General features: G+C 34.7%; 1 protein-coding gene across 3 annotated transcripts in view; it reads right to left on the minus strand.

Moving 5' to 3' along the window:
- Positions 1-26,903, minus strand: part of ATRNL1 (attractin like 1) — a 427,623-nt gene that overhangs the window by 204,017 nt on the left and 196,703 nt on the right. For all 3 annotated transcript variants that reach the window (XM_042818666.1, XM_042818665.1, XM_042818667.1), the window contains exon 25: positions 11,564-11,625. In XM_042818666.1, coding sequence (XP_042674600.1) covers positions 11,564-11,625 — 62 coding nt within the window. The remainder of the gene's footprint in view (positions 1-11,563; positions 11,626-26,903) is intronic.

Here is a 26,903-nt window from a genome sequence, read left to right on the forward strand (position 1 = left end):
TATTTTTCTAAAGCCATGAATTTGAATAGTAATTATTGTCACAGCAATTGATTTCTCTCATTGTACTTGACAAGAACATTGTGTTTATGATTATGATGTGCTAGGTTCAGCCATCTTCACTCGTGTTAACTAATATACACATGACAAGCACTTCAAAGATTTCAGCAGGGTTGTCTGAAGCAAGAAATACTGTAAACATGATATTAAGAGTCTGATATGTATGAGAGCAGGATAAATTTTTTAAACAATTAAATTGCTCTGAATCATAGAGTTTTACAAACACGGTTAGAAATAGCAATATTTCAATTATTAACAATTCTAAATGTTTCTGGGAGTGAAGTGTCACAGTTCCAAATCAAAATGTTTGTGAGGACTGAAAAGGAAAGGAGCCTTAACTGCTGATGCAGTAGAATATGTAACTTTCAGCCAACTGTGGCAGGAAGGTTGGAGATTCATGATCCTTGAGGGAGATCTCTTCCAATCCTGGCCATTCTGTGATCCTCAGAAAGAAATATTGACCCCGTGGAGCCAAGACACAGCAGAACTCCGTTCCTGGTCTAAGATCTCTGACTGCAACAGACAATGAAATATACTGCCTCCTAAGCCACCACTACCATTTGGATGGATTTAAGAGATTTCTCCTCTGGCTCTTGTTGGTTGTGAGAGGTACTTGTGAGAAGCAACTAGCACCAGCAGATCCATGCACATGCGCCCCACATGCCAGTTTCAGCATCTGATCAGCAAATAGCTGCTCGATCATTCCCTCTTCACCTAGACACATGTTATTGTTATACATAGAACAATATGGCAGGAATGATTCCTCTTTTGTCAGCCTGGATCTATATCCCATTTCTAATCAGACCTTCCTGCTCCTGTTGCTTTAATACAGCAACAGTTCTAGAACTCCAACTTCTCCTTTGCACTTTCTTCATTAAACAGAAGAAACTGAGGAAAACTTAATTCAACTGTGACCTCTCTAATCCCAAAGCTATGCAAAAGATTTAAGCCCCTTAGTTTTTGCTTTCTGAACTGGCAAGTGAGAGAAACATCTGGATATGAAGCAAATGATATAATATGGTATATAAAACTTCAAGTACTACCAAATGTCATTTAAATGCAAATTTGTATTTATTTATTTGTCTCTCAGTGGAATTCACGCAAGTTAAGCAACACCTTTCAAGTTCATTTAAAGCTAATTACGTGGATAATTCTTCTTACCCAAATGACAGTGCTTAAAGTGCTATTTTTGGTTGCAATCCTGAAAACCCATACATTTCCATAAATAAGTTTTAACCTGAAGCATCTCATGAAAGTCACATTAAGTTGCCTCTAAAATTCGTATCTCACACAACCACGACTACCAACTTCATAAAAAAAAGAGTAACACTTAAAAAAAAAACACATATGGCCTTCTGCTAAGCTGGTCATCCCAGGCAGAACATTACTTTTTGGTAAAGATGCATATTAAATGAGACTCATATTATATTTGTTTTACTGTGTCGTGGTTGATCAACAGCAACAGCATCTCCGCACAGTGAGTTCATAAAATTACTGACCAATGTTTTAAATGAAGGCTTACAGACATTACAAGGGTACAGGGGAGATACCTTAGCTCACAGTTTAAAAAAGGCTTATGCATGCTAAGTCAGCTGTAACCACTGCTCCTTAACATACACAAAACTACTTAGTTGAAAAAATTAGCAATTGAAAAATCTGTATACTCTTTCTACAAAGCAAGCTACCAAGAGCAGTTCCTTAGGACCAATGCATGCTGGGCCATAAAACCTTTGAAGTACTTGATAGGAGTTTAAAGAAATCCATGAAAGAAATGAGCCTTAAAGAAGCCTGAAGAGCAGCATACTGTAAAAGCACACTATAAGAACCACCTAGAGAAGTGCATTTAAACAAAATGAACAAAATGTTGAAAATGTAACCAAAATTCATTTACTCAGAAAGAACAAAATTAAGAAAAACAAAAAACTAAAACTTTAATATTGTTATTAATAAAGCCTTGCACTTTAAGTACAGAATACATAACCGACAATACAGAACTTGAAACACCTATGGCATCTACTGCTTTTTGGATAACTTATACATTAGTTAAAGTAAGAAGCATCAATGAAACATTGCTATAGCACATATTACTTAATTAGTAAGAACAGCTACTACTGCATCCTTCTATCAATTGGTTCTTAATACATATTGAGTGTAGAAAAATGATCCTTTATCTTCCCAGGCACGAGCACAACCCAACAAAGCAGAAATTTGCATTGCAGCAAAATGTCAAAATTCTTATTGAAGGTAAGGAAGAACGAAATGCATCTCTGAATGGTATTTGTTATTTATAGTAAAATTAAATATTTAGATTTTTCTCAATTTATTTATTGAAATAATTATTAAATAATTAGCCAAGTGTAAATATACACATACATATTGTATGATGGCTGCTCCAAAAGTAATGACTCCTATTTTATTATGTTGGCCCACAGTATCAGAGGTGGTGCTGGTGGTATGGTAGTAAAAGTTGAACCTTCCATGAACATCCCATTGATTTTGTTACCATGTGACAGACAGCAGCAGAGGGGAAGTCTGACAAAATAGATTGTGACATGGAAGCATGGATTAAGCAAAAATATGTCAACTAATTGCTTCAAGCAGAAAAAAAATGGCACCCACTGACATTCATCAACACTTCCTGAACATCTGTGAAGCGCAATCAGTGGATATGAGCATGGTGATGGGTGGGTGGTGCATCTCAGCAATGGTGATGGTGCTGTGAAAGACCACATTCTAGATGGGCATGAGGATGTTTACGAGTTTGGCGTGCAGGCTCTTGTTCACTGCTGATTAAAACATATAACTAATGGTTGGTGACTATGTTGAAAAACAGAGTTTTGTATCTGAGAATTTGCTCTATTGAATAGTGTTACTGTGCTCTTTGTATCTTTGGTAGTTTCCAAGTAGATAAATAAGAGGCATTACTTTTGCAGCAATCTAGGTAGATATAGTATTTTTTTCTACATGCATAAATGATTTTTAAATCTATACACACACATACACGGACACACTGTCTTCATATTAAACATACCAGAGGCTGTATCAGAAGCTACTGTAATAACGTATGAATGCATGCCCAATTGTGTGAACAGCCCTTATTTGCAACTAAAAAGGGAAAACAGCTGTAGTGTATATCGAGATGCTATTTAGAAGTCTAACATCCACATTTCATTTTGCCAATACAATATCAAACAGAAGCAAACAATTTAAAAGGACTGTAATAAATTATGCAATAAAGTTTTAGATGTGAAGTTGAACTCTCAGCAGTTCCTCCTTTCACCTCTTTGAAGCAGAAATAAAGATGATTTATAATTAAAGATTAATCTAACATGAACTGAAATTAATCTCCATAGAATAAATAGAACATCACATCCATAAAGTGTGATTATGTTTCTTTTACGGAAAAGACTTCCATATTTCACATAATTTTATGAGCTTGCCCTTCATGGCTAAAATACTCCATATTTTTTTTTCCAAAAAGTGCTGTTATGCATTTGTGTATATATATATATATACACACACACACACTCAGAAAAAAAAGATCAAAAATGGGAAAAAAATAAAAAAATCTATTTCCATTAAATTTCCAGACACATTTTGAAATACCAAATTTAATATTTTCTGCAGTAACTTTCACAAAGAATAAGAAATGAAATACATTATTTCAACTTAAAAATAAATGAGATTTCACTTCAGCTTTTGATTTTGCTAGTTTATAATAATTATCTACGTTTTTAAGTTAAGGAAAGAAACTCCATCTCATTCTAATTATGGCCTATTAGTGAATTTGGGGAAGTACTGAAGACTAAAGCCACATTTCAGCAGCCTTACAGATCAAAAGACTCACATTGTTTCAATACCATCTTTAATGCTTTCCCTTCATTCTTTTCTTCCTCTATGCTGTTTCCCTTGTCTGGCCGTTATACTTTGATATTAAATCATAAAAATACATATTTAGAGAGCCACCAAGTTTATGCATTGTTTAGCATACTAGAATCAAATATAATTAAGCTGTTCAATACTTTGCTGAATGACTTTTCCCTTCATTATATGCTATCTCTACTTCATTTTTCCAAAGGAGCAAATATATTAGAACCTGTAAGTATAAAGAAGTCACAACTCTCCCTTTTAAAATCCCCATTATAAAAAAGTTTTTCTGAAGACATTATAAGGATTCTCTGATTTCTAGACCAAAGAATCATCATTATTGTTCTTCTGGTTGCAATATATTAAGAACTCAAAACCCTAGTGTCCTTGGATCTGATATTCAGAAGTTCAGCTGAAATGGTTCAAGATATGTAAGAGAAGGAAAATAACTTTGAAACTGCAGAGCGTTTTCCTAAAATACCATTAAAAAAAAAAAAATTCCTGAAAAAGCATAGGATGACAACTATTATAAAGAACATAATTAAGCCATACATACACACTAAATCCTAGTTTTAATACATAAACAAATGATACAACTGCTTCTTAATGCAATTCTAATGTTCTTCCAATAGTTTAGTTTAGTTTAGCACTTTTTAGAATCCAAAGTGTAACTGCCATAATCTTGCATCTTTTTAACACCCAGCCCAACTCCCAAATATACATTCACACACGTATTTATTTTTGTAACAAAATCTTCCACACTAAATGCTTCATTTGCTACGTGGAAATTTCACTGGGGTATTTTTGTTAATATTCCATTTAAGAGGCCTGTTGCATAAATGCCTTTTGAATTCAGATTTCTCCTTTCAAAAATAATAATTAGATTTAATATTTCAAGAACTACGTAAACGACACTATTACATGCAGTCTAGTGCTACCTTTCCTCTCTGTATTTTACTGGAACTGAACGCAAGGACCCTCAGTACTCCTTCACTGCCATAAGCAGATCACTCATTTTTTCAATGTCACTCATTTAACAGCATGCCATACTGACTGCATTTGCAAAGACAGACTGGGAGAGTGCTTGAGAAGTGGATAATGACGTTATTCCTTAAAGAAAAATTCTACTTTTTATTTTCCATTTTCTTTAATTGCTTAGAATCATAGAATTTCCCATGGGAACCATAAAAATCACTGAGTCTCACGCTTTATTTGACCACCTGGTTGACCAAAGGAAGCCAGTTAATGTAATCTTTCTGGATTTCAAGAAAGCCTTCAATGTTTCTCACAGACTACAACTAGACAAACACGTAATGCAATGGGTGAACACTTGGCTGAGGCATCAAAACAAAATACACACTTTCTGCATATGTCTTGGGATGTATCTTTTACATCTTTAGAGACCTCTGGTGTGAACACTACTATGGAAGTGGCAGCTTTGTTTCCATTCAGATTTCGTAATAGCAGAAGTGTTTTTCTGGACTGCAAGACTTCAGCTTTATGCAAAATGAGCAGTGCTATTTAGGATTAACATTTTCTTTTATTTTTTCTATTTTTTTTAGGAACAAATAAATAAATCTTTCAATTCCTGTTGGAATTGAACCTTATTTGGATGCTAATATGGTGTTGCAACTAAATTCAAGATCATACAGCAAGGGAATAAAAATGAATATACCATATGAAATATGGAACTTCATACATGAAACATCTAAGAACTTTACACATCTATGTCTATCTGTTCCATCCTAGACAATACTTCATTAAACCCTTCATCAAATTCAACTGTGATCAACACTTAATATTTCATTCAGTCAAAGGAGAAAATGCAACCCACAAAAGGTAGAATTTCAAATCTATTCTTGATTCCTACTGCAGCTAATACACAGAAACATATTTCATATGAAACACACAGAACATATTTCTAGATGCTGTTAACTGAGCAGAACTTGGGATTCAGCATTTCACGAGGTTCAGCAAACTGCAAACCTGCGCTGTGCTTGACATGTACATCAGGTCAAAAAAGGGATATTTTACATGCATGTAGTTGAAGGAAGGCAAACCTCAAATCTGCTATATATCAAGAAAATGCATAGGCCACCTCCAGATTTAAAGCTGAGCAAATATTTTCTACTTTGAAGAACGCAATATGGCAAAATAAAAATACTGCAAGCTGTGGCACACTGAGATGCACTTTCAACTGAATGAAAAGGATGATAACAAAGAAAGAAAAATAAGAACAAAATAACGAAAAACAGTTCTATTCACTGGGGAACTAAATAACTCATCTGTTGTTTTGTCGAGCAACCAGTCTAGTGGTACTGGGGAATCTCCTCTGCCTGCGGGCTAATAACAAGAGGCTGCTTTCTCACGAAATATGAATGCATCAAATAACTCTATCGTGATAACAAAGCTTCCTGGTGATGCATAGAACACAAAATAGAGCTGCATTCAGTTCAAAATCAAATATTTTCAACACGAACTCAAATTGGCCACTGCAGTACAGACATGTTCGTCCCAGTGGAAGTAAGACCCGTTGTTTTTAAGTAAGGGAAAAACTCTTTAATGCATCACTAAATAAAAATCAATTTTATTCTAGCCCCAAACATAAAATCCATCTTTTGCTAGGATAACTTTTTTTTCCAGAAGATATTCTAAATCTGATTTATAAGACTTCTACATTTTTTGAGAATCCAGCCATGGTGGATATGGTCTGATCCTTACAAACTGCACTTTATTTTCATGACAACCTCACAAAACTAAGTATGTATATCCAGAATTATTTTATCATCCTTACTTTTAATTAAAACAAATCCACAACTCACTACAGCACGCTAGTAAAGAGAAGGAATCCACTTGTTGCAAATTATCACCAAGAATGGCCCATTCGGCTATTGAAGCTCTCAGGACATCTTACATAATCAGTTTTAGTGCATCCATCCAGTCCAGCTGAATGAAATTTAATTGAAAGAACTGCTTTGGGTTGTTGTTACCAACAGTAATACAGAAGGGCATGATATATGATATATGATACATTTCCCCTGTACTCAGCACTAGTGAGGCCGCACCTCGAGTACTGTGTCCAGTTTTGGTCCCCTCACTGCAAGAAAGACATTGAGGCCCTGGAACGTGTTCAAAGGAGGGAAACAAAGCTGGTGTAGGGTCTGGAACACAGGCCATATGAGGAGAGGCTGAAGGAGCTGGGAATGTTCAGCCTGGAGGCTCAGGGGAGACCACATTGCTCTCTATAACTTCCTGAAGGGAGGTTGTAGTGAGCTGGGGGTCGGCCTCTTCTCTCGTGTCATTAGTGATAGGACCAGGGGGAATGGCTTCAAGCTACGGCAGGGGAGATTCAAGCTGGACATTAGGAAGTATTACTTTTCAGAAAGGGTGGTCAGGCACTGGAATGGACTGCCCAGGCAGGTGGTGGAGTCACCGACTGTTTCCTGTTGAAGGAAAGGCTGGATGTTGTGTTGAGGGACATGGTTTAGTGGGAGCTATTGTTTATAGGTGAACGGTTGGACTGGATGATCTTTTAGTTCTTTTCCAACCTTGGTGATTCTATGATTCTATGATTCTATTCTATATCTGGCTCTTCAGTTACAGCTGTATCTCTACAAGACTTCATCATATCCTAAATGCCCATGCCTTTCTCCTGCAGTAAGTTCCAGGCATATTTTGAATATTGCTTTCTCTCATTTCTAACGTGCACACAAAGATTTGTCAACAGCACACACCTGATTTGGCCATGGCTTTCACAGAACATTAAATGAATACACAAGAAAATACAGGTTTAATATTTCTTAATAACACTCCACTGATTACAAAACATAAATTCAGTAATCCATAATAGTAAGGGGGCATAATCTGAATACGACTAACATGTGAGTATCAGCTGGCAACTCCACCCCAAGAGATGAACCAGAGACAAAGGAAGGAACCATTCTCAGAGCATAAAGAAGATGCATACACAGAGGAAAGCCTGATTAATTAATTAGTGGCTGATATTTTGTATTTGAAATACGTCATACGAAAATAGTTATGACTGTAGCAGATGAATATAATTGCCTATCACAACAATATGAATAACTAAACTTGATCTGTATCAATAACTTGCAGGATTATGAGAAAAACATTTTTTTTACAACACTTCTGCTTCATCTTCTTGATACAAAAAAGTTTGCAAGAAATGGATGAGCACTGTTTTAAATTTTTAATTATAATCTTACTGAGAGCAGCTTTAGAACTCAGGAGTTTCTTGGCTTTCAATTCTGAATTAACTAAGAAAACATGTATAATTAAAATTAACAAATATTGGTCATTATATGCCTATATATATATAATATTATATATATATAATTATATGCCAATTATAGTATATATGCACAAAGAAATTAAAGACAAAATAATGTTTTCAGAAGTTAAAGATACTTTGAAGATCTAAAGATTTAAAATCTAAAGATTTAAAGATTTGCAAACATTGAAAACTCCATCATAATTTATAATTTATTTGAAAATATTTTAGGTTATTGAATGTTTATTTTTCAAGGTAATATTGGAATGGACTTTCTACAGCAGCTGGGATGGAATTTGTTCAGTATAAGAAGGGAGATCGTTCACACACACTGCCTGTGAAATTTTCTAATGAGATTTTTTACTGCTTCAAAGCAGGTGGAAAAAAACCTCACTTCTCAATCGGTGCAACAGCTAAAATTCTTCAAGGCATAAGCTAAAAAGCATTGACTAAAGCAACACAGATGCTACAGTCTCTGTAGTCCTATTAGGAATGTGCTGCTCTTAGATATCTGATTGCAATTCTGCTTTAGAGAAGAGGTCACTAAGCCAGTAGGTACAATGATACATCCCAGTATAAAAAGAAAAATTGAACTGATTTCCACTTTTAGTTTAAAATAAATTCTTTAGAGAATAGTACTTTTAAAATTGTAGATATATATTGAAAATTCTAAAAAATTATCTTGTTTTGATGTTTCTGACTGGATGAATAAAATGCATATTTCATCTTTTACTCAGAACATTCACCCCTATAAAGGAAGAGTTTTAAACTATACTTATGAAAAAATCATCATTACATAAACGTCCTTTCTGGTTTAGCTAGGCAGCCAATGTGAATAGGATTACGTGCTCAGAAATACAAAATAATAATAGATGGAAGAAGGTCCTTGCTAAACGTTTGTTTATTGAGAATGTTTAAAACTTTTTTTTTTTTTTTTAATTTAAATCAAGCTTATTAGAACATTTGCTGTTTCAACAATCCTGCTCAATGTGTTGTAGGTGTTAATATTACCACCATAATTTGTCAATGTTTTAATATACTACACTTAACTATCCAGTTAAAAATATACATATATATGTATATATATATATGCATATACATATATATATATACATATAAATGCACATATATACGCACATACGAGTATGTATACATACACAGTATTGCTAGGCTGCATTTCTTGTTGTAATATAAATGATAATATAAATGATAATATAAATATAAATGTAACATAAGTTGTAATATAAAGGCTTGACCACTGTAAGTCACTTTGGAGAATTCATGTTATATGAACTTATATATATAACTCTATATATTATTTATATATACTTACATATATATATAACTTGATATATATATGAATTTATATATATATATATCTATATATATAACTCTATCCATTAGTGTGAAAACAAGCAAACAAATAACAACAACGAAAAACAATTCATTGCTAATTGCTAGCCCTTGCTAAATGTTTCTATCATAAATATTCTGCAGTTAGTTAAGACTACTGTTCTCAGGGAAAGAAAGAACATCCAGTTTAAAATCTAATGGAAAATGCAGTGATGTTTACAATGGATATCTTTCATTCTAACTGCAGAAGAAAACAAACTACAGACAAACAAAAAACAACCAAATAAACATGCACAAAGTACAGGAAGGAGCCAATTAGCCAAACTGCATGTTCAGGCTCATCTCCCAGGCAGAATTTGTTAACTTGGGAACACAGTGCTACTAACTTTTTATGTCAGTATGGCACCAATTTGCAGCAACTCAAGCTCCTTAGATAATTTCCATCCTTTCCCAGATCTGCTTTGCGTAGTGTGACTCTGACACATGCTTTTCTTTTTATTTCTAGTTTTTTTCTTGGATATATAGGAGAGCTTCTATGCTCATAGACATGTTGCCTACATCTAAAGGCACCAGAACACTCTTCAGCATCACAAGCTTTGTGTCTGGATCTGAAGATACCTAAAGACACACTTATACAAATAGAAATGAAGGAAAAGAAAGACTTTCCTCATTATCTTCTTTTAAATAATCCATAAAAATAAAGAGCACACAGATCTGTTTCGCTGTTCATAGATGAATACTCTTACCACCTTTCAACCCTTAAGCATTTCAGCAACTCAATTCCTAAGGTTGATTGCTAATGCTATACTGAAAACAGCTGCAAGACCCTCTTCTTGAGCTGAGTGTAAGCTGAAAGCCTTGTTAATTAGACTGAGCTGAATCAAAGGCAATGTTACCCTAGCAGCCAGCTAGGACACCCTTTCTCTCAGTATGGGATAACAGGTTCACATGAATATTACCTCCTTCTGGATTTTTATTCCCCAGAAACAAAGTGAACTATTGCTAGACTGGCCTTCAAGCAATCAGCATTTTAATGCTCCATTTGCAGTGGAAGAAGAGGAATGGAATGCTTGGCATCACCTGTTGAAGTGCCCTCCATTAGCCAACATATTGTATGCAGAATACATCAGGGCCTGCTCATTTCTGCCCCCTTAAAGGTGACAGCAATTAACAGAAGTTTGCTTGTTCACAGCATTTAACTGTCTGTTTGCTTGAGTACAGTTCCCCAAAGCATGGTAATGAAAACAGGAAGAAGAGCAGTGCTGTGAACTTGTAAAATAAACACGTAGCATTCTCAAGATACAGAAAGTCTGATGTACATAGTGGTCCCTCAGTCTCTGCGTTTTACATACACACTGTGGTTACTGAGGAATGCATTCGTAGCAAGATTTCAAAGAACTGTAAGTAACCCATGTATATTAGCTCTGTGACATTTTATAGAACAACTGAACTTATATGAAGTTTCGATTGAGTTTTGTTCAGATGCTAGAATAGCTGGCCAGCTGCAGATGAAGCCAATTCTTACACTGCTGCCACTAAAGCTTCTGCATCACTTAGTGACTTTCACAATTCACCTCTAACTCACAAAAGCATTAACGGTGATTTGAGGTCTTTTATTAAAACATAACTTTCACAAAACATTGAACAGAACCATCATTTTTAATAATTCAGTAAATCAGGTCACAAAAAATCATGCACACACATTACTGGAGTCAAATAAAGCTGGCTTCACTTAATCACTGTGATATGAAGTACTGCATAAAGATCAGCCAGATGTGTAAGTGTGAACACTGTACCAATGAGCCTATGAACAAAGCAAAAAGCTCCCTGCACATGCAGTTTCATTCCTCTGATTCTCCATCAGTGCAAATTAGTGAACACAGCTTAAAGGCTTCCTTTCAGGCATTTCTTAAGATTAAAGAGCTTGGAAAGGTATTTGTTTGATGCAACAGAATCAGCACAATTTCAGTCAAAAAAACAGAAAAAGCAATTTACCTGAAGAAGGTGACAAAGAACTGCACCAGATCCATGATAGTATTGTGCTGTGAGAAGGCAATCTGCAAATAAAATAGAAGTAAATTACAACATTTTCAGAGCCATTTTCTTTTTAGGCTGGGGCTTTATGGCTCCACGGATGATCAGTTTCAAGTGTAATTGCAGTCTGGTGTACACACACCTGCATTCACCATAAAGTGAGATGAGTAACTAACTCCCATGTCTTTGTCAGAGTCAAAATATGTACAATGAAATATAGTCTTTCTATTGAAGTAATGTTAATAGAAATTACCCATGTAACTCTTGCTTGTTATAAAAATTGAAAACAACATGGAAACTACTAATAAATCACATTGATGTAAATCATCTTCTTTATAGTTAACTATTTTTCAACTACCACCATTTTCCATTCTAATTAAAATACTGAAATGTGATTTTAGAAATGCAAAAAGCCATTTTTGCTTAAAATTAATAAATTTAAAATATTTTAATTGCACAATTTAAAAATGAATGCTAATTTTAAAAGAAAAACAGATTAATCTGGTGCATAATAAAGCAAAATATTTCAAAGTGAATTAAAGACAAAGCAACAAACATTCTTTTGGCAACATTTCTACAACCTCACATGAATGTGCATTAGTTCAGCCCTTCACTGTAATTTCTTATGAAGATTTAATAATTATCTCTAAAACAGCATACACACACAGCCACACACCCACACTTGCACGGAATAGAGACCATAATTGCTATTATAATTGCTTACCACTGATGTTAAGGACTGCACTTAATATTGAAGGCGTATCTGCAAATATCCCCAAGTCCCTGAGTTGTTCTACATTTCATAATATGTAAGTACCAAACTGATACTATACAGAACTTTCAACTTTGAATTGCACAACATGATCAAACTCTGTTCCTGGCCTGGTCATATGTGGTTTTTTAGAAGTCTTCATGCATTTGAGATCTGATTATGACTAACAATTATACCAAACTATGTGGATTCCCTTTCACTGCCTGTGAACTTTCTTAGGAGTAAATGACAGAACTTTAGGCCAGCAATGGAACAAATAAATTTGGTTGTGTTCAAGTGTAGATTGAAACAAATGGTTCAAAAAAACCAAACCAACCCAAACAACAATCAACCCTAGACATTTTCTGAACTTTCCTCTTTTCCTTCTTTCTTTCTATGTTAAGAGAATTATTACAGCATATAGCTCCATTAAAAATGAAAGCTGTCTTATGATTAGAGAATTTCAACCTTAAGGAATTTGCAAGGAGAAAAGTATTTTTCCTGGGTAGTTCAGAACATTCTAATTGTTATGAAGTTCCAGCTATGAGGATCTATGCATAATAAGACAAAGCCATAGGCATTGATACATTTTTCACAAGATAATAATGAGTCAAGTTCTGGAGTATGCAAGTTCGTTTAGTAGCCCAGTACAGGTGACTTGAAAGCAAAGTAGAAGTTAGGAAGATTGCTCAGTTTAATTAAATATGTATGTTAGATCACATAATGCACAGTTTTCTTGGGCGGAGCAGAAAGGACGGGTAAGAGAAAAGGAGGAGTTGATAAGGTAGGGAAGTCATGAAAGGAAAAAGAGAGATGGAGAGTTTATAACCAGTGAAACATGAAAAGATGAGCATGGGCAAGGAAATTATTACATGCCTAAAACTGATACTTCTAAATCCAAGACTTCTTGTATCCTAGTCTCAAGGTTCGTTTTGTGAAGGAGTTGTGAGGATCAGTACCAAGAAGTAAGAACTACAGCAACTATTTTATGAAAAATTCTCTATAATTAAATTCTGAGCAATTGCTTTCAACTTGGATTTAGCTTTGAAGTCTAGAACTTCTGTATCAGACATGAAGGACTTGTGTATCTGAACATTTGTCTAACTCTTCTAGTTACTCAGCTGGCTTAAGAAAAGAATCCAACTTTTATCTCCACGCCTCATCTTCCCATTTTAACTTCAGAAATATTACTACATGTTTTCTCTATCAATATTTCTGCCTTGATTTTTAACTGGATGACTATTTCAGAGAGCACTGTATACAAGGATGTATTACAAACAACATTTCACCGTGTGCTATTTCTAAATTTTTATAAATCTTTGGCTACATACATGACATCGGAAATACACTTTACCCTAGATAGTGATGTACAGAATGTATCTGCTAAAATAGGAAAAACTTTTGAACACAGGGGTTTTTCCAGGCTCCAAAGGTTAGTATCTGAAGGAGTAGAATTTTTTCCCCTCCTCTAGATATTTCATATCATCTTCACCTTGGCTATTTTTACTTGCCATAGAGCAATAACAATCCAACAGAACAATAGGTCAAGATCTGTTCCACCATGAAAATGAGCCAGTATTTAAAGTCTAACTTGGGTACATCTTTCATATGGAAACAGTAAGTCTGGACATAGAATTTTGTATTTTAATATGAAAAAGAAGCTGTCTCTGTAATTCAAAGGAAACCAATCTAGCAAAATTACAGACTGTAAAGACATTATCCTGTAGTATCCAACCACTATGTTTTATTCTTTTCCACCAGAAAACAAAAATTCCAAAAGAATACAGTAAGAAAAGCACAGATTTGCCAAAAATAGAAAATAAAGTTTGAAAGAATATAACTCTGAATTTTGACATGTGGAAGTTGAATCTAGTGAAAATTACCTAGCTAGTTTATAGGAATCAATGGAGATACGAAGGCTTAGGATAGATGAGTGACTCTAAAATAAATGGACCAACATAATGTGGGATGAATTACCTGATGGAGCTGCCCTTTCTTTCTGCTAACAACGGTGGGGAGTCTGTGACTATGATTTTATGTCAGACTTAGGATATAAGTAATGTTAGGTGAGATAAAAACTCTTGCAGAGTTCCTAAATACTGATTGGCTATTTCTGCAAAACAGTCCAATGCTAGAATAGAAAGAAAATAAATATTCCCTCTTGCTGGGATGAAGTGATCAGAGAAGCAGTACAGAGCTAAGTGCCTTCTGGCAGAATCCTACTGCTTTCTGCTGCGTAAAGAATTTAGTCCAATTTCAACAAACAGTCCTCTCATTTGCGAGAATTAATGGTAGTAAAACTTTTATGTTGATAACATAGAGAATGAAAGATAACTTCAAGAAAACCAGACTCAAAATCACAGCCTTCGTATCAAGATTTGATAAGCAGCTTCTAGAGATTAGTTCTGCATGCTGAAGTCCTGTCTCTCACAGTAGCATACATTAGATTAACCAAATATCCACCCCTTTCTTTCTCAAATAATTACAGGATATTATTTCCACTACTCAGAATGATGAGAGGCTGAAAGACAATCTAAGTTTGTATTCAAATGAGAATGACATTCTTAAAGTAGGTTTTTACTGTTGAATTTTTTCCTAACTTGCACTTTGCCTATTAAAATCAATATGCACACACTTATTTTACTGCTATCTTTAATCATGTGCATATGTACACATATGTTCAAATGCATACCACACAGTGAAATCCTCAGTTAATAACCTGGAATTAGTGAAGGAGAAAAACTGGGAGAGGGGAACTGCTATCTGATTTTCTGTTTAAGTCAGTATGTAAAAAAAAACCAACTTTAAAATGACTAATGTAGACATTACTAAGAAATTGAATCATTGAGTATTAAAGTCAATGAAAGATTGAAAGAAAATTAAAAGATATGGACAAGGGAGAAGTGACAAGTTTCAAAATTAAATAATAAGTCATTAAATAATAAGTCATTGACATCTATAGTACCTACAGTACCAGAAAGTTATTTTAGACATAAATCTTTGCAGGATTGAATTCTCCCAAAAACTGAGTGAAATGGCAAAGTTTCTAGACAACTTCTGCAGTAACTGTTTTTTTTTTTGTTTTGTTTTGTTTTTTAAAGCCTGGACTTGTTTAAATGGGCTGGCAGAAAAATTAATTAAATATGGAATTAGAGAGAATGGAGTAAAGGAATCTTTCAAGCAAAGCTGAATGAACACAATAATGATTTTGGCCATAATAAAGAATTAGATTGTAACAACTGACAGACTAGAACTGTTCTAGAGTACCAAAATAAGTAAAAATTATATTTATTCATTCAAAAAAGTGCAAATTATATTTATTCAAAAAATAAACATATAAAATCCTCAAGTTATATGTGTTTGATGTTTCTACACAAACCAGTTAGTTGCCCATACAGATTAACTTCATGTATTAAAAATAGTAACGTTAATTTAATAAAGCAAAACTGAAATGCTATCTTTCTTCTTATCAAAAGAAACCATAAAAAACAGTAATGCCAGCACACTACTGTTGTATTGCTCTGTCAAATGGCAGCTAGATGAAGAGTTGATGAAGCGATTTAGAATTCAAGTCCTGATGTATGAGAACATACCAACTGACAACTGATTTTTAAGTCACAGTTCTGTACCTACTGATGAGATTGGAAGGCAACTTGAAAATATATGCTTTAGAGAATTTGTGTAAATGATCAGACAAAAGCTTCCTGGATGATGAAGTCATCATGAAGTCAGGGTATATTTATACCCCTTGTAATACCCTTTTATACCCTTGACTTGCCTTGTAATGCTGAATCTCAGTACATCTCATTGAGGTGAATAGGTCACTTCACCACAATTATCATACAGGGCAGATGGTGGCTTAGAATTCTTTCTCCTATGAAGAATTAAAAATTTTCTGAAATTCAAGAAATACAACACTCTAATACACAACAATCATAAAGCATGTCAAGATCTCAGCCACTGAAGCGCTGACTGATCAGACAGGATGCAGAAATGCCACCAAACCACAGCTTTTTAACTGGTCAAATCAGGGCAAAAGCTTCTCTAAGGGCAGCTAAAGCAAATGTCTACCAAGTGAGACTAGCTCTTCACCTCTTCACCTGCACCACAGTCACCCCATATCTCCTATTCACCGACCCTTGGGGAGGGGAATCCTGTGGCAGGGTGTGCATCTCAGCACTGTTCCAGCACACAGCACGTGAGTACCCACAGCTCCACAGGAGTTTGTTGTGTTCTTTATACAGTCCACAGAAGTTGACACCGAAATAAGTTGTCTTTTATAAATGGAAAAGCCTACAAACTGAGCGGAGGCAACCTGTGGAAAATGCATGCAAATTAAGGGGGAAACATAATTCTGTGGAAAACAAAATGTCTCACGAAATGGCACACTTAGGTAATCATTCATGTGTCTATTACAACCTCTGCTTGAAATACAACTTTAATCCCCCCAACTTGCTCCTTACAGCATACAGGAGAAAACAAGCAGCTTCAGGATACGACTGTAGGCATTGTAACTCCATTACATCCATATGTCTTGTTCTTCAAATCTAAGCTAGGGGCACTGGATGTTGTGGAAGGACACACAAGTGCCAAAACATTATAGTTCATTAATCTTGTAGGCAGTTAATAACTTTGTTATTAACTCTACTAAAAAGTATACTGTTCAAATGAGTTTAATTTATAAAGCTATCCTGATGGCTTAGAATAATGGACCTCTTATTATTTATCAATATATAATTTGTTTACTCCTGTAGATTATTCAAAATAAAATTTAGAGGAATCATATCAAATTAGAAATCACAAAGAGGTTTTCAGAGGACACTGAGCTCTCTCAGGAATTATGAGATTTCACTTTTACTGTTATCCCACACAAATCTAATCAGTGGTACAGTATCTCAATGAATGAATTTTAAAGGTATCTGAGATTCAAGTCAAAATAAGTATTGAACTCCCTTCTGCTTTTAAAGACGTTGGTAGCAGTATTATTTCCACAAGATGTAGAAATGCAGTCTTATTTTATGAAGAGTGAACTAGCTGCTGTGCAACTTTTAGCTCACCAAAAAGTGGACCCAGATTTTATAATAAAAAGTAAAATAAAATCAGATTCACACACGGAGAGATATATCTATGTTATATAGTTAATCTGAACAATAGAAACTTAATACATCATGGAAAACAGAATACTGCTCGAATTATCAGTGTTCAGCTTTCGATTCGTTAGGTACCAAATACAAAATTGTAGTTACTTATTACAGAAAGTAGAAAAAAAATAATTTATGACAGGTACTTCATGTGAATTAAGAAATGTAAGATTCCAGAACTCATTATTTGTTCCTTTTTTTTTTTTTAGCAACTCAGTTTTCATTATTATACATACAGTAAAGACAGGGCTACTGAAAACAAGCAAAGTAAATATTTGTATTGCAGTACCTAGGAAATAAAATATAAACCAAAGGAAAATGCTGTTTATTTCTTGAAAAGAGTGAGTTTTAAATACCACTCTTTCTATAAACAGCATTCAGTGGAGATTTATTAGTACACATTAATTATATCCCCAAAGAAAAGCAGAATTCTCACATTCTGGAGTTTATAAACATGAAAAATATATTTACTTTTCTGCACAGAAGGCATTTTTTCACCTTTGCTAAAAAATACCTACCTTAGCCATTTGAGTAACTGCAGAACTTAGTATGGTTACTGCGCCACTTAATGCATGTGTTCATGCTCACGTGCATTTGTAGAAATAAATATAACAGGAAAAATTTGTTGCTAAATAAGATAATATATTGAAAAAAATCAACACCCTTTGTAGGTATAGAGTTGATCTGGTTTGGTCAGACAATCTACGATCTTCATGCTAATAAAAATTATAATTTAAAAAGAATTATCACAGAATCACAGAATCACAAGGTTGGAAACGACCTGCAAGATCATCTAGTCCAACCACCCTCCCATTCCTACTAGTACCACAAGCTACTAAACCATCTCTCGTAGCTCCTCATCCAGGCGCCTCTTGAACACCACCAGGGACGGCGACTTCACCACCGCCCTGGGCAGCCATTCCAGTGCCTGACCACCCTTTGAGAGAAAAAGTTTCTCCCAATATCCAACCTAAACCTCCTCTGGTACAACTTCTGGCCGTTTCCTCGGGTCCTACTATTTGCCTGGGAGAAGAGGCCAGACCCTTTTGCACCACAACCTCCCTTCAAGAAGTTGTAGAGTGCAATGAGGTCTCCCCTGAGCCTCCTCTTCTCCAGACTGAACATTCCCAGCTCCCTCAGCTGCTCCTCATAAGACTTGTGCTCCAGACCCCTCACCAGTTTCGTTGCCCTTCTCTGGACATGTTCCAGGGCCTCAGTGTCTTTCTTGTAGTGAGGGGCCCAAAACTGAACACAGTACTCGAGGTGCGGCCTCACCAGTGCTGAGTAGAGGGGGATGATCACCTCCCTGCTCCTGCTGGCCACACTATTTCTAATGCAGGCCAGGATGTCATTGGCCCTCTTGGCCACCTGAGCACACTGTTGGCTCATGTTCAGCTGAGCATCAGTCAACACCCCCAGGTCCCTTTCCTCTTCACAGTCATGACTACATAAGCTAAATTCTTAAGATTTCTGTAGTGTTTTGCTCATTTTAGAAATCAAAAACTTAGAATATGCAAAACATGCGCTGACTTTTGCATAAAGATCATGTTGCTCAAAATAAGATATGTAACAGTCATTGGTGATATGCCAAGAAAAGGGCAAAGCATTTTCTTAAACGTGAAAAGAATAATGTCCCAAAGTTTATTGTTATAAATGAAGAGCATGCTATAAAGCTGTTGGAACTATGGAATAAAAATTTTGTATTTTCAATAGCACTTTTCTTGATTACTCTGGATTAACATATTTATGAGGTTACTCAGCCTCAGGTTTTAACCCACAAATCAAAGGTTTATATGAGCACTGGTAATGGATTACACAAAAGTCTACAGCCTACAATATCCCAAAGGTATCTGTCTTTCAGAAGATTTATGTATATAATACCACTTTGTAGAAAATAGTCCTTGTTGATTCCTGTCTCTAATGTGTAAAACATCCAAAAAGAAGGATTCCCACTTAACAGAGAAATTCGTTCATTCAGCCTCCTGTTCCTGTCTTTACCTACAGATAAGGCCATGAAAGGAAGGCTTTAATTTCAAGATGTAAATAACGCTATTACAAGAGTAGAAGTCACTGTGAGTATATTTGATGTAATTAAACCTCTGAAAAAAGAATGGAACCTGTTTTCCAGCAGCTATTCATAGAACAAATACTTCGATTTTGTTCATCTTATAATTAGAACTATTATGGAATGCATCTAGAAGTAGAAATAGGTCTGGTTTGTCTGCCACCTTCAGAGGCAAACACTGACTACAACAACATTAATTGTAAATTACTTACTTTTGATTTCCAAAGAGGCAGGATTTCAAAACAGAATGCTAAGAGGAGAAATTGAAATGCTTAGTCCTGCCCATCACAAGACTAACTAGACAAAAGTTGTCAGGAGAGTGGCTCTTGAAGAAAAGGCTTCTGAAGACTATGAGTATCCAAGTGAACTTTTATTTTTTATCATAATAGTCAAATTGTGACAGAAATCTCATCAACCGTGTACAGGGGAAAAGACCATTAGCTTTATCATTATTTCCATTTCTTAGTGAAGATCCACCTCTGTAGTCAGAAGGACTGAGATATGAGAGCGAAGATAAAAGAGGTCACATACTAACTTATATTTTAGAATAACCCACCTAAGAAGTCATGATGTAAAAATAAAACTGATTAAGCTTCCTGTGTTGTACATACACTCTGTGGAAGCAAAAGTGTTTGGCTTTGTGTGTGGTTTGGTTGTTTTGTTCTGTTCTTCATATGTGAGAGATGGTGTTCACTTATCTACATAAGAACAAGACTGTTCTAATAGACCTGTGGCTGAAAGTACTACTGTTCCCACCAATGGAAAATGTGAATGACTTAAAATACAGTAGAATTGGTTAACTGAACTAAAAAATACCCTCAGCCTACCAGGCAATATATATATGTATAACATGTAAAGAACGAAATGAATTTAATATTATCCCCCTTGAAGAGGTGATCAAAATCAGGAAAGTGACAACTGAGACTTCTACAAGATAAAACGAAAATTAAATGGTGAGGATTAAGAGAACACACTGTGATCCAATTTTTTCATGTTAATTTTACTCCCTTTAATTATTTTCTCCCCTTCATTTGAAACCCTTATTGTATTGCAAGCTGTAATAAATATGAGAAAAAAAAAAAAAACACCAACAAAAAATAGGCAACTGACAGCTTACATTTTACTCAACTTTCTCATATATTCTGTAGAGTCAGGCTGATGTGTCATTGATCTATTATATCACTGAATGATACACTGTCGTATCCAGCAAAGTATTCAAAAAAGATGCAGGGGAAAATTATAATGCTAGTGAATGGAAATTTTTGATGTCATATTTTTTAAAAACTTGCAATAAGCAGCTAGGAAAAGGTTGACGGGTTGCTAGCTTTCAAGCAGATTCAGCAGGATATAAACCAAGGAGAAAAATGAAACTTGTAGAATTGAAATTGTTTTTCCAAGAAATTATGCTGTAAGGCTGTGAGACTACGAGCTGCCATGCTAGCAGTTGGGTAGTAGACCAAAGTGCCATACTGTTAAGGTATGTACTGTTTTGGCAAAGGTCATTTCTGTGAAACCGTGAGCATTGTAATGAAAGCCCAATAACTGAAATGCCAAAATAAGACTGTGATATATGAGACATAGACATGTATCTGTTAGAACTGCAATCTTTGAGGCTCTTAACAAAGTCCTGCATGAGTCGCTCCCACCTTGTGGGCAAACTGTAAAGCACTTTGTAAAGGCCTCAGTCATTAAGCAGAAAAAATATTCAAAGCTGGCAACACTGATGGTACTTTTTGCACTTCCCTTTAAAAATCTTTTCAATTATATTTTCCAGAAGATCTAACTGTCTAATTAGGCACGTGCAAATGAACATTAACTATTCAGTAGCTGAACAGCTTTAACAAAATCCAAATTCAAATTAAATAGCGCTTTTTCAGTTAGGGCACCTTATACTTTTTCAAAGAATAAAGGATAATAATTAAGGATAATTATACAGGGACAGAGGTCCCTATATAACGCTGACCTGAACATAGATCATATATTTTCTTATATTGAATACTTCATACTAACTTACAGGAGAATCATTAGAATGTGCTAGCTTGATTCTTTTTATTTGAATAGGAGAAGAAAGAGCATCTGCAGAGCAGAATTTGATCCCAAAATAATGAGTAACATCTTCTGAACAAAATATGTATATAAGTCAGGGCAAAGATGGAAAACATCCAGGGAGATAATTACTTCAGTTTCTTTTGCACAGATGCATACTTTGGAATTCTGAAACATCTCATTTGCTGCTCCAAATCACTATGGCAGGGGAATTAGGCAATGAGTAAGAAACCTATTTGGAAGAGCAACTCAATAAAACTTTGGGTATCTTCCAGCCTATATTCATGCTTCAGCAAAATTGTTACTCTCTTTTAACTAGGGACATGTTTCAAAAATACAGTATGGCAATTTCTAAGAAATCCTTTTTGTTTCCTAAGGATCAAAGCTACAAAATGTAGCTCTGCCTGTCCTGCATGAACAGACTGGCAGGCTGATTTTAATCAAACTACACAGGAGGCTAAGGTCTTAAAAATACAGTGCCTACAAGACTTACAAAAAGAGTAGAGGAGAGATGGTCTTTAATATATGGAAGACAACAACACAAGTTATCATTATACAAGTACATTATATAAGTACATTAACACAAGTTAGCATTATCAGACATCACAAGTAAATGGAAAAAAATATTTATGAAGTGATTATTAACATTAATTTCAGATAGAGCCTGGACACATTTTCAGGTTTAAGAAGCAGTCTTCTCCAGAGACCTAAAAATGTTGAGGTTTCTTCTTACTCCTATTAGCTTTGAGAAGGTTTTTATTGGCTGAGCTGGCCAAAAGTATATATAAAAAACTTTTTACGATGACAACACTTGCAGGGAAAGATTAGTTTCATAAAATGAGAAAATATGGGAAAAGTTCCAGCTTAAAAACAAAACAAACAAAAAAACTAAACAAACAAACAAACAAAAAACTTGCTTTAACTCTTAAATATTTTCCTCAAAAGTTGTAGAAGAAGAAAAAAAATTCTCAGAAACTTTCCCAAAAAATAATTATATTTGACAAGCTCAACTACTGTATAAGCCTATCCAGGCTTTTGTGAGAGTAGTACTGAACAGAATATGGAAGAACAAATATTAACAATGACATTCCCAAAGAGATAAATACATTTAAATATTATTCTAACTATTTGGCTTCAAGCATAGCAAAGTGATGAAAAATAAATTAAAATCATAATGTTTACTCCCACAGAATGAAATTCCTCACATTCAGATTTTAAAGGTATTTTTCCTGACAGAAGCCATATGTAACAGAGATCCTCAGAGTATTCCAGGAAGGATTTCAGTGCACTCTCTGGAATAAAAATACTGCAGAAGCGGTCTCTAGCATATCTTTAACTAAATGCATTGACTGCACTCAAAGAGAAGGTATTGTGCTATTTTTTCCCTAATGGTTACAGAAATCCTCAAGATCATTTCATTCAATCATATCTTTTCGTCCAAATTAAAATTTTCTCAGGTTTTTCCCTGAGAAATGAGCATACATAAACAAAACATTCTCTAATTTTTTTTCTGTATATTAATTCTGAGACCTAATATTTGTTTTCTACATGCAACTCTCTGTTTTTAATTTATTTTATGTATTTATAAGGGCTTGATGCTGATTTATGTTGTTCACTGACATCTTAACTTGCCCTGTTGGGAAAAAGTCTCACAAAAATAAGTCACTTGACCGTATTCAAATCTTACAAGAGCTTTTCATAAACAAGATGTTCAATACAGTACATGTCCTATATCAGTACAAATTCATTATCAATAATCCTTTCTAAAAATAGTAAGTCAAAGTGTTTCACAAACTGTATAAATCTGAACCTAAATCAGATCACACTGAAATACAGGATTTTCCACTTAAACATAAGTCGTTGTTTTGTGGTTCTGTTTTGTGTTTGTTTTTTGTTCGTTTGTTTTTTAATTGCAGGGGTGATTGAAGACTGGAACAGGTTACTCAGACTCTCCGCCTTTGTAGATATTCAAAATCTGACACTGCCCTGGGTCACCTGTTCCAGTTGACCCTACTTTGAGGGGTCAGACTATCTCCAGCTGGTCTCTTCCAACATCAACCATTCTGCAATTCTTTGATTACTCGTGATTATTTCCCTACTGCAGGCCACTAGGCTGCCATGTCAGTAACAGGAAACAACACAGAGAAAGGATTTATGAGAGTTAGTTTTCTTCCCATTCTTCCAAAGCTGACAAGTGCAGCAACATTCACATCAACGAAATTTACATGTTTTCCATGTAGTTAGGTTAAAATAAAAAAAAATGATACTTCACAAAAAGAGTTGTTGAATGGGCATCTTTCCATTCCAATACTTACCCCAATCATGAAAACACAGATTTGCTCTTTACAAACTATACATCTTATATTGATGCTTCTGCAATAGCATGTTCTAGTAAGTATATGATCATCACAGTATTGATATAATATGTGGTATAAATATATGATCATCAGAGTTTTAATATTTTTTTGTCATTACAAGAATCAGGTCAGTTTTTCAGAAACTTATAACAAACTTGGAATGTATCACTTTGTTTCTGTCAACGTCAGTACTTTTTTTTCCTGCTGAGATATCAATAGACATAAACTGCTTTGAAATTACTAAAAAGCATAAACTTCTTTGGTAATACACATGGAAAACCTGTAACTTTGGTGTGGAGTAGATAACATTTATTGCTTTTAATTAACACTGTTAACATGGATGTTGCTGTACTTGTCAGCTTTGGAAGAATGAACAGTTAACTACTACTCAAAAAAATCAAGGTTCATGTCCTAACCCAAACACAAGCTGCATTTCCTGACATGCAAAATAAGAAATACAGAAATAGAAGTACAGAAATAAACCTCCTTAGCAATTAAAAAAAGGAGAGAGAAGAAAGAAAAGAGCGAAGAAACAAAGATATTTGATAGGTATATTTAGAGATACTCAAAATCCATTTGAACATCATCTTGGTCAACCTGTTCTAGCTGACTGCTTGAGCTAGAGGTTGGACAAAATGACCTCCAGATATCCAATCCAATCTAAATCATTCTAAGACTCTGTGATACCAATAAAAATAAGTGGCGAGACCTGAAAGTGCTGTGGTAAGTCTACTTTCCATGTCCTAATTCTTGATATGCATGAAATCTTAAGTATGGTATTAAAATTCTTTCCACTTCATTTAGAAACTCAATAGCTGCAAAATTTAATACAGAATACCAATGAAAAATAATATAGATTAATATATATTACGCATATATAAACTTTGGTTGCTTGAAATGTCTCAGATATCAATAATGCTACAACTAGATGTAACAGAAAATCTATTTATAAAAGTTTTTGCTGGCCATAACCTTATTAAGGTACTACATTCGAAATCCAAAAAAGGGGTTGAAGATAAAATGCAATAGCAGTCACCAACAATGAAATTTTAAGTCATCTGATTGCACAACTAATCCCTGGTGCTTTGGAGTTCTTACCTTCAATCAATCAAACTTAGAAGTTTAATATAGCAAGGAGAATAAAAAATCCCTTCATGTTTGCATTTGTACTGTACCTGACTTAGCTAAAATGCATCTGTTCTAAAAACAGGAGTCTTAATTTAATCATCAACAGTATCTGAAATTGTCATTCGTCAGTCCAAATATTAAACGAATAAACAGTATAGAGAATGGACCGATTAAAGTAATAAAAAAGGATCTCTACTGAAAAAGAAAAAGTAATCCTATTTTATATTGAGAGCCTTCATATGTACATACAAAGATCTATCCCTCCTTTCAAAGAAGTAATATTTGTGAATTATGGTTTGATTAAAATCAAAGAGAAATCTGTATACAGCATATCAGCATACAAAAAGCACAAGTATCTTCAGATAAAATCTAGAATTTCATTTTCTGGGAAGAATGTGTCATACACCTTCAACACTGAATGCTCTATGAGACAAATCATCTACCAAATATGCTTTATTGCTGAGAATGAACATGAGAAATAAAAACTCCTAAGCAATACGATTTCCTTGTGTGAAATGATCACTGTTCAGAAGGAGAAAGAGACTCTTTAGCAGGACCTGTTGTGACAGGACAAGAGAAAATGGTTTCAAACTAAAAGTGGGGAGATTTAGATTGGATATCAGAAATTTTTTACAATTAGAGTACTGAAGCATTGGCACAGGTTTGCTCAAATTAGTGGTGGGGTGCCTTGTCCCAAGAGAGACTCAAGGTCAGGTGGGACGGGGCTCTGATCCTGTGATCAAGCTGCAGATATCCCTGTTCATTGCAGGGGAGTAGGACCAGATGACCTTTAAAGGTACTTTCTAATTCAAATGATTCTATGATTCTACAAACACATCTCAATAGTGAGTCATCTGTAACATAAAATTTCTGATGCTTTCTCCATACCAGAGGAAGAATTTATGCTTATTTTTCCTTTGCTTCTTAACTACTAAAATTCTGTCTATAAATTTTATTCACTCTTCAGAGTCTCAAAATATTCACTGGGCTATAATTTAAGATTCTGACAGGAATCAAAGGTACTAGAATTGAAGTGGAACTTCAGGTTAACTCTTCCTTTCTTGAACACTGATAGGCTTTGATCTGATTCTGGACTGGAACAGGTTGCCCAAGGAGGTTGTGGATGCCCCATTCCTGGAGGCATTCAAGGCCAGGCTGGATGTGGCTCTGGGCAGCCTGGTCTGGTGGATGGCGACCCAGCACATAGCAGAGGGTTGAAAACAGATGATCACGGTGGTCCTTTTCAACCCAGGCCATTCTGTGATTCTATGATTCCTTGACTATGTCAGTATACCAGTGTTCCATTTGATACAACTGTTAAACACGCTGCTTTCGGAATGTAAAAATTCTGAATAATCCAAAAGGAAAATTAACTCTCTCAACTCAACACAAAACCTTAATCATTTTCCATACCACTTTAAACTCAATTTATCTTAAGGGTGATTTTTGTTTTAAACTCTAAACTGCCTCCCAAAACTCAAAAACAAATATTTAAGCAACAATTGATCAATTGATCAATTTGAACAATTGATTTGGTGGAGATAACTTAAAACACAGAGTAAAATTATCATCAATTTTATTCAAAGGGATTTCAGTAGCATGGCACATCACACTCCTAAAAATAAAAACACAAACACTAACACAATGATATAAATAAGTGGTATTCCCAATCTCATAATACTTTTACCCATAACAACACTTTTACACTGCATTACATTGCATTACATATAATATGTATTTTGAATTTATAAAACTTGATAATCAATTGGATTTTTTGCATAATTACTGTTAATCTGTGTCTTTTTAAGAATCT

This window comes from Centrocercus urophasianus, unplaced genomic scaffold (genome assembly GCF_019232065.1).
Source record: "Centrocercus urophasianus isolate 14NV4802_14NV808 unplaced genomic scaffold, USGS_Curo_1.0 seq_17, whole genome shotgun sequence".
Taxonomy (NCBI): Eukaryota; Metazoa; Chordata; class Aves; order Galliformes; family Phasianidae; genus Centrocercus; species Centrocercus urophasianus.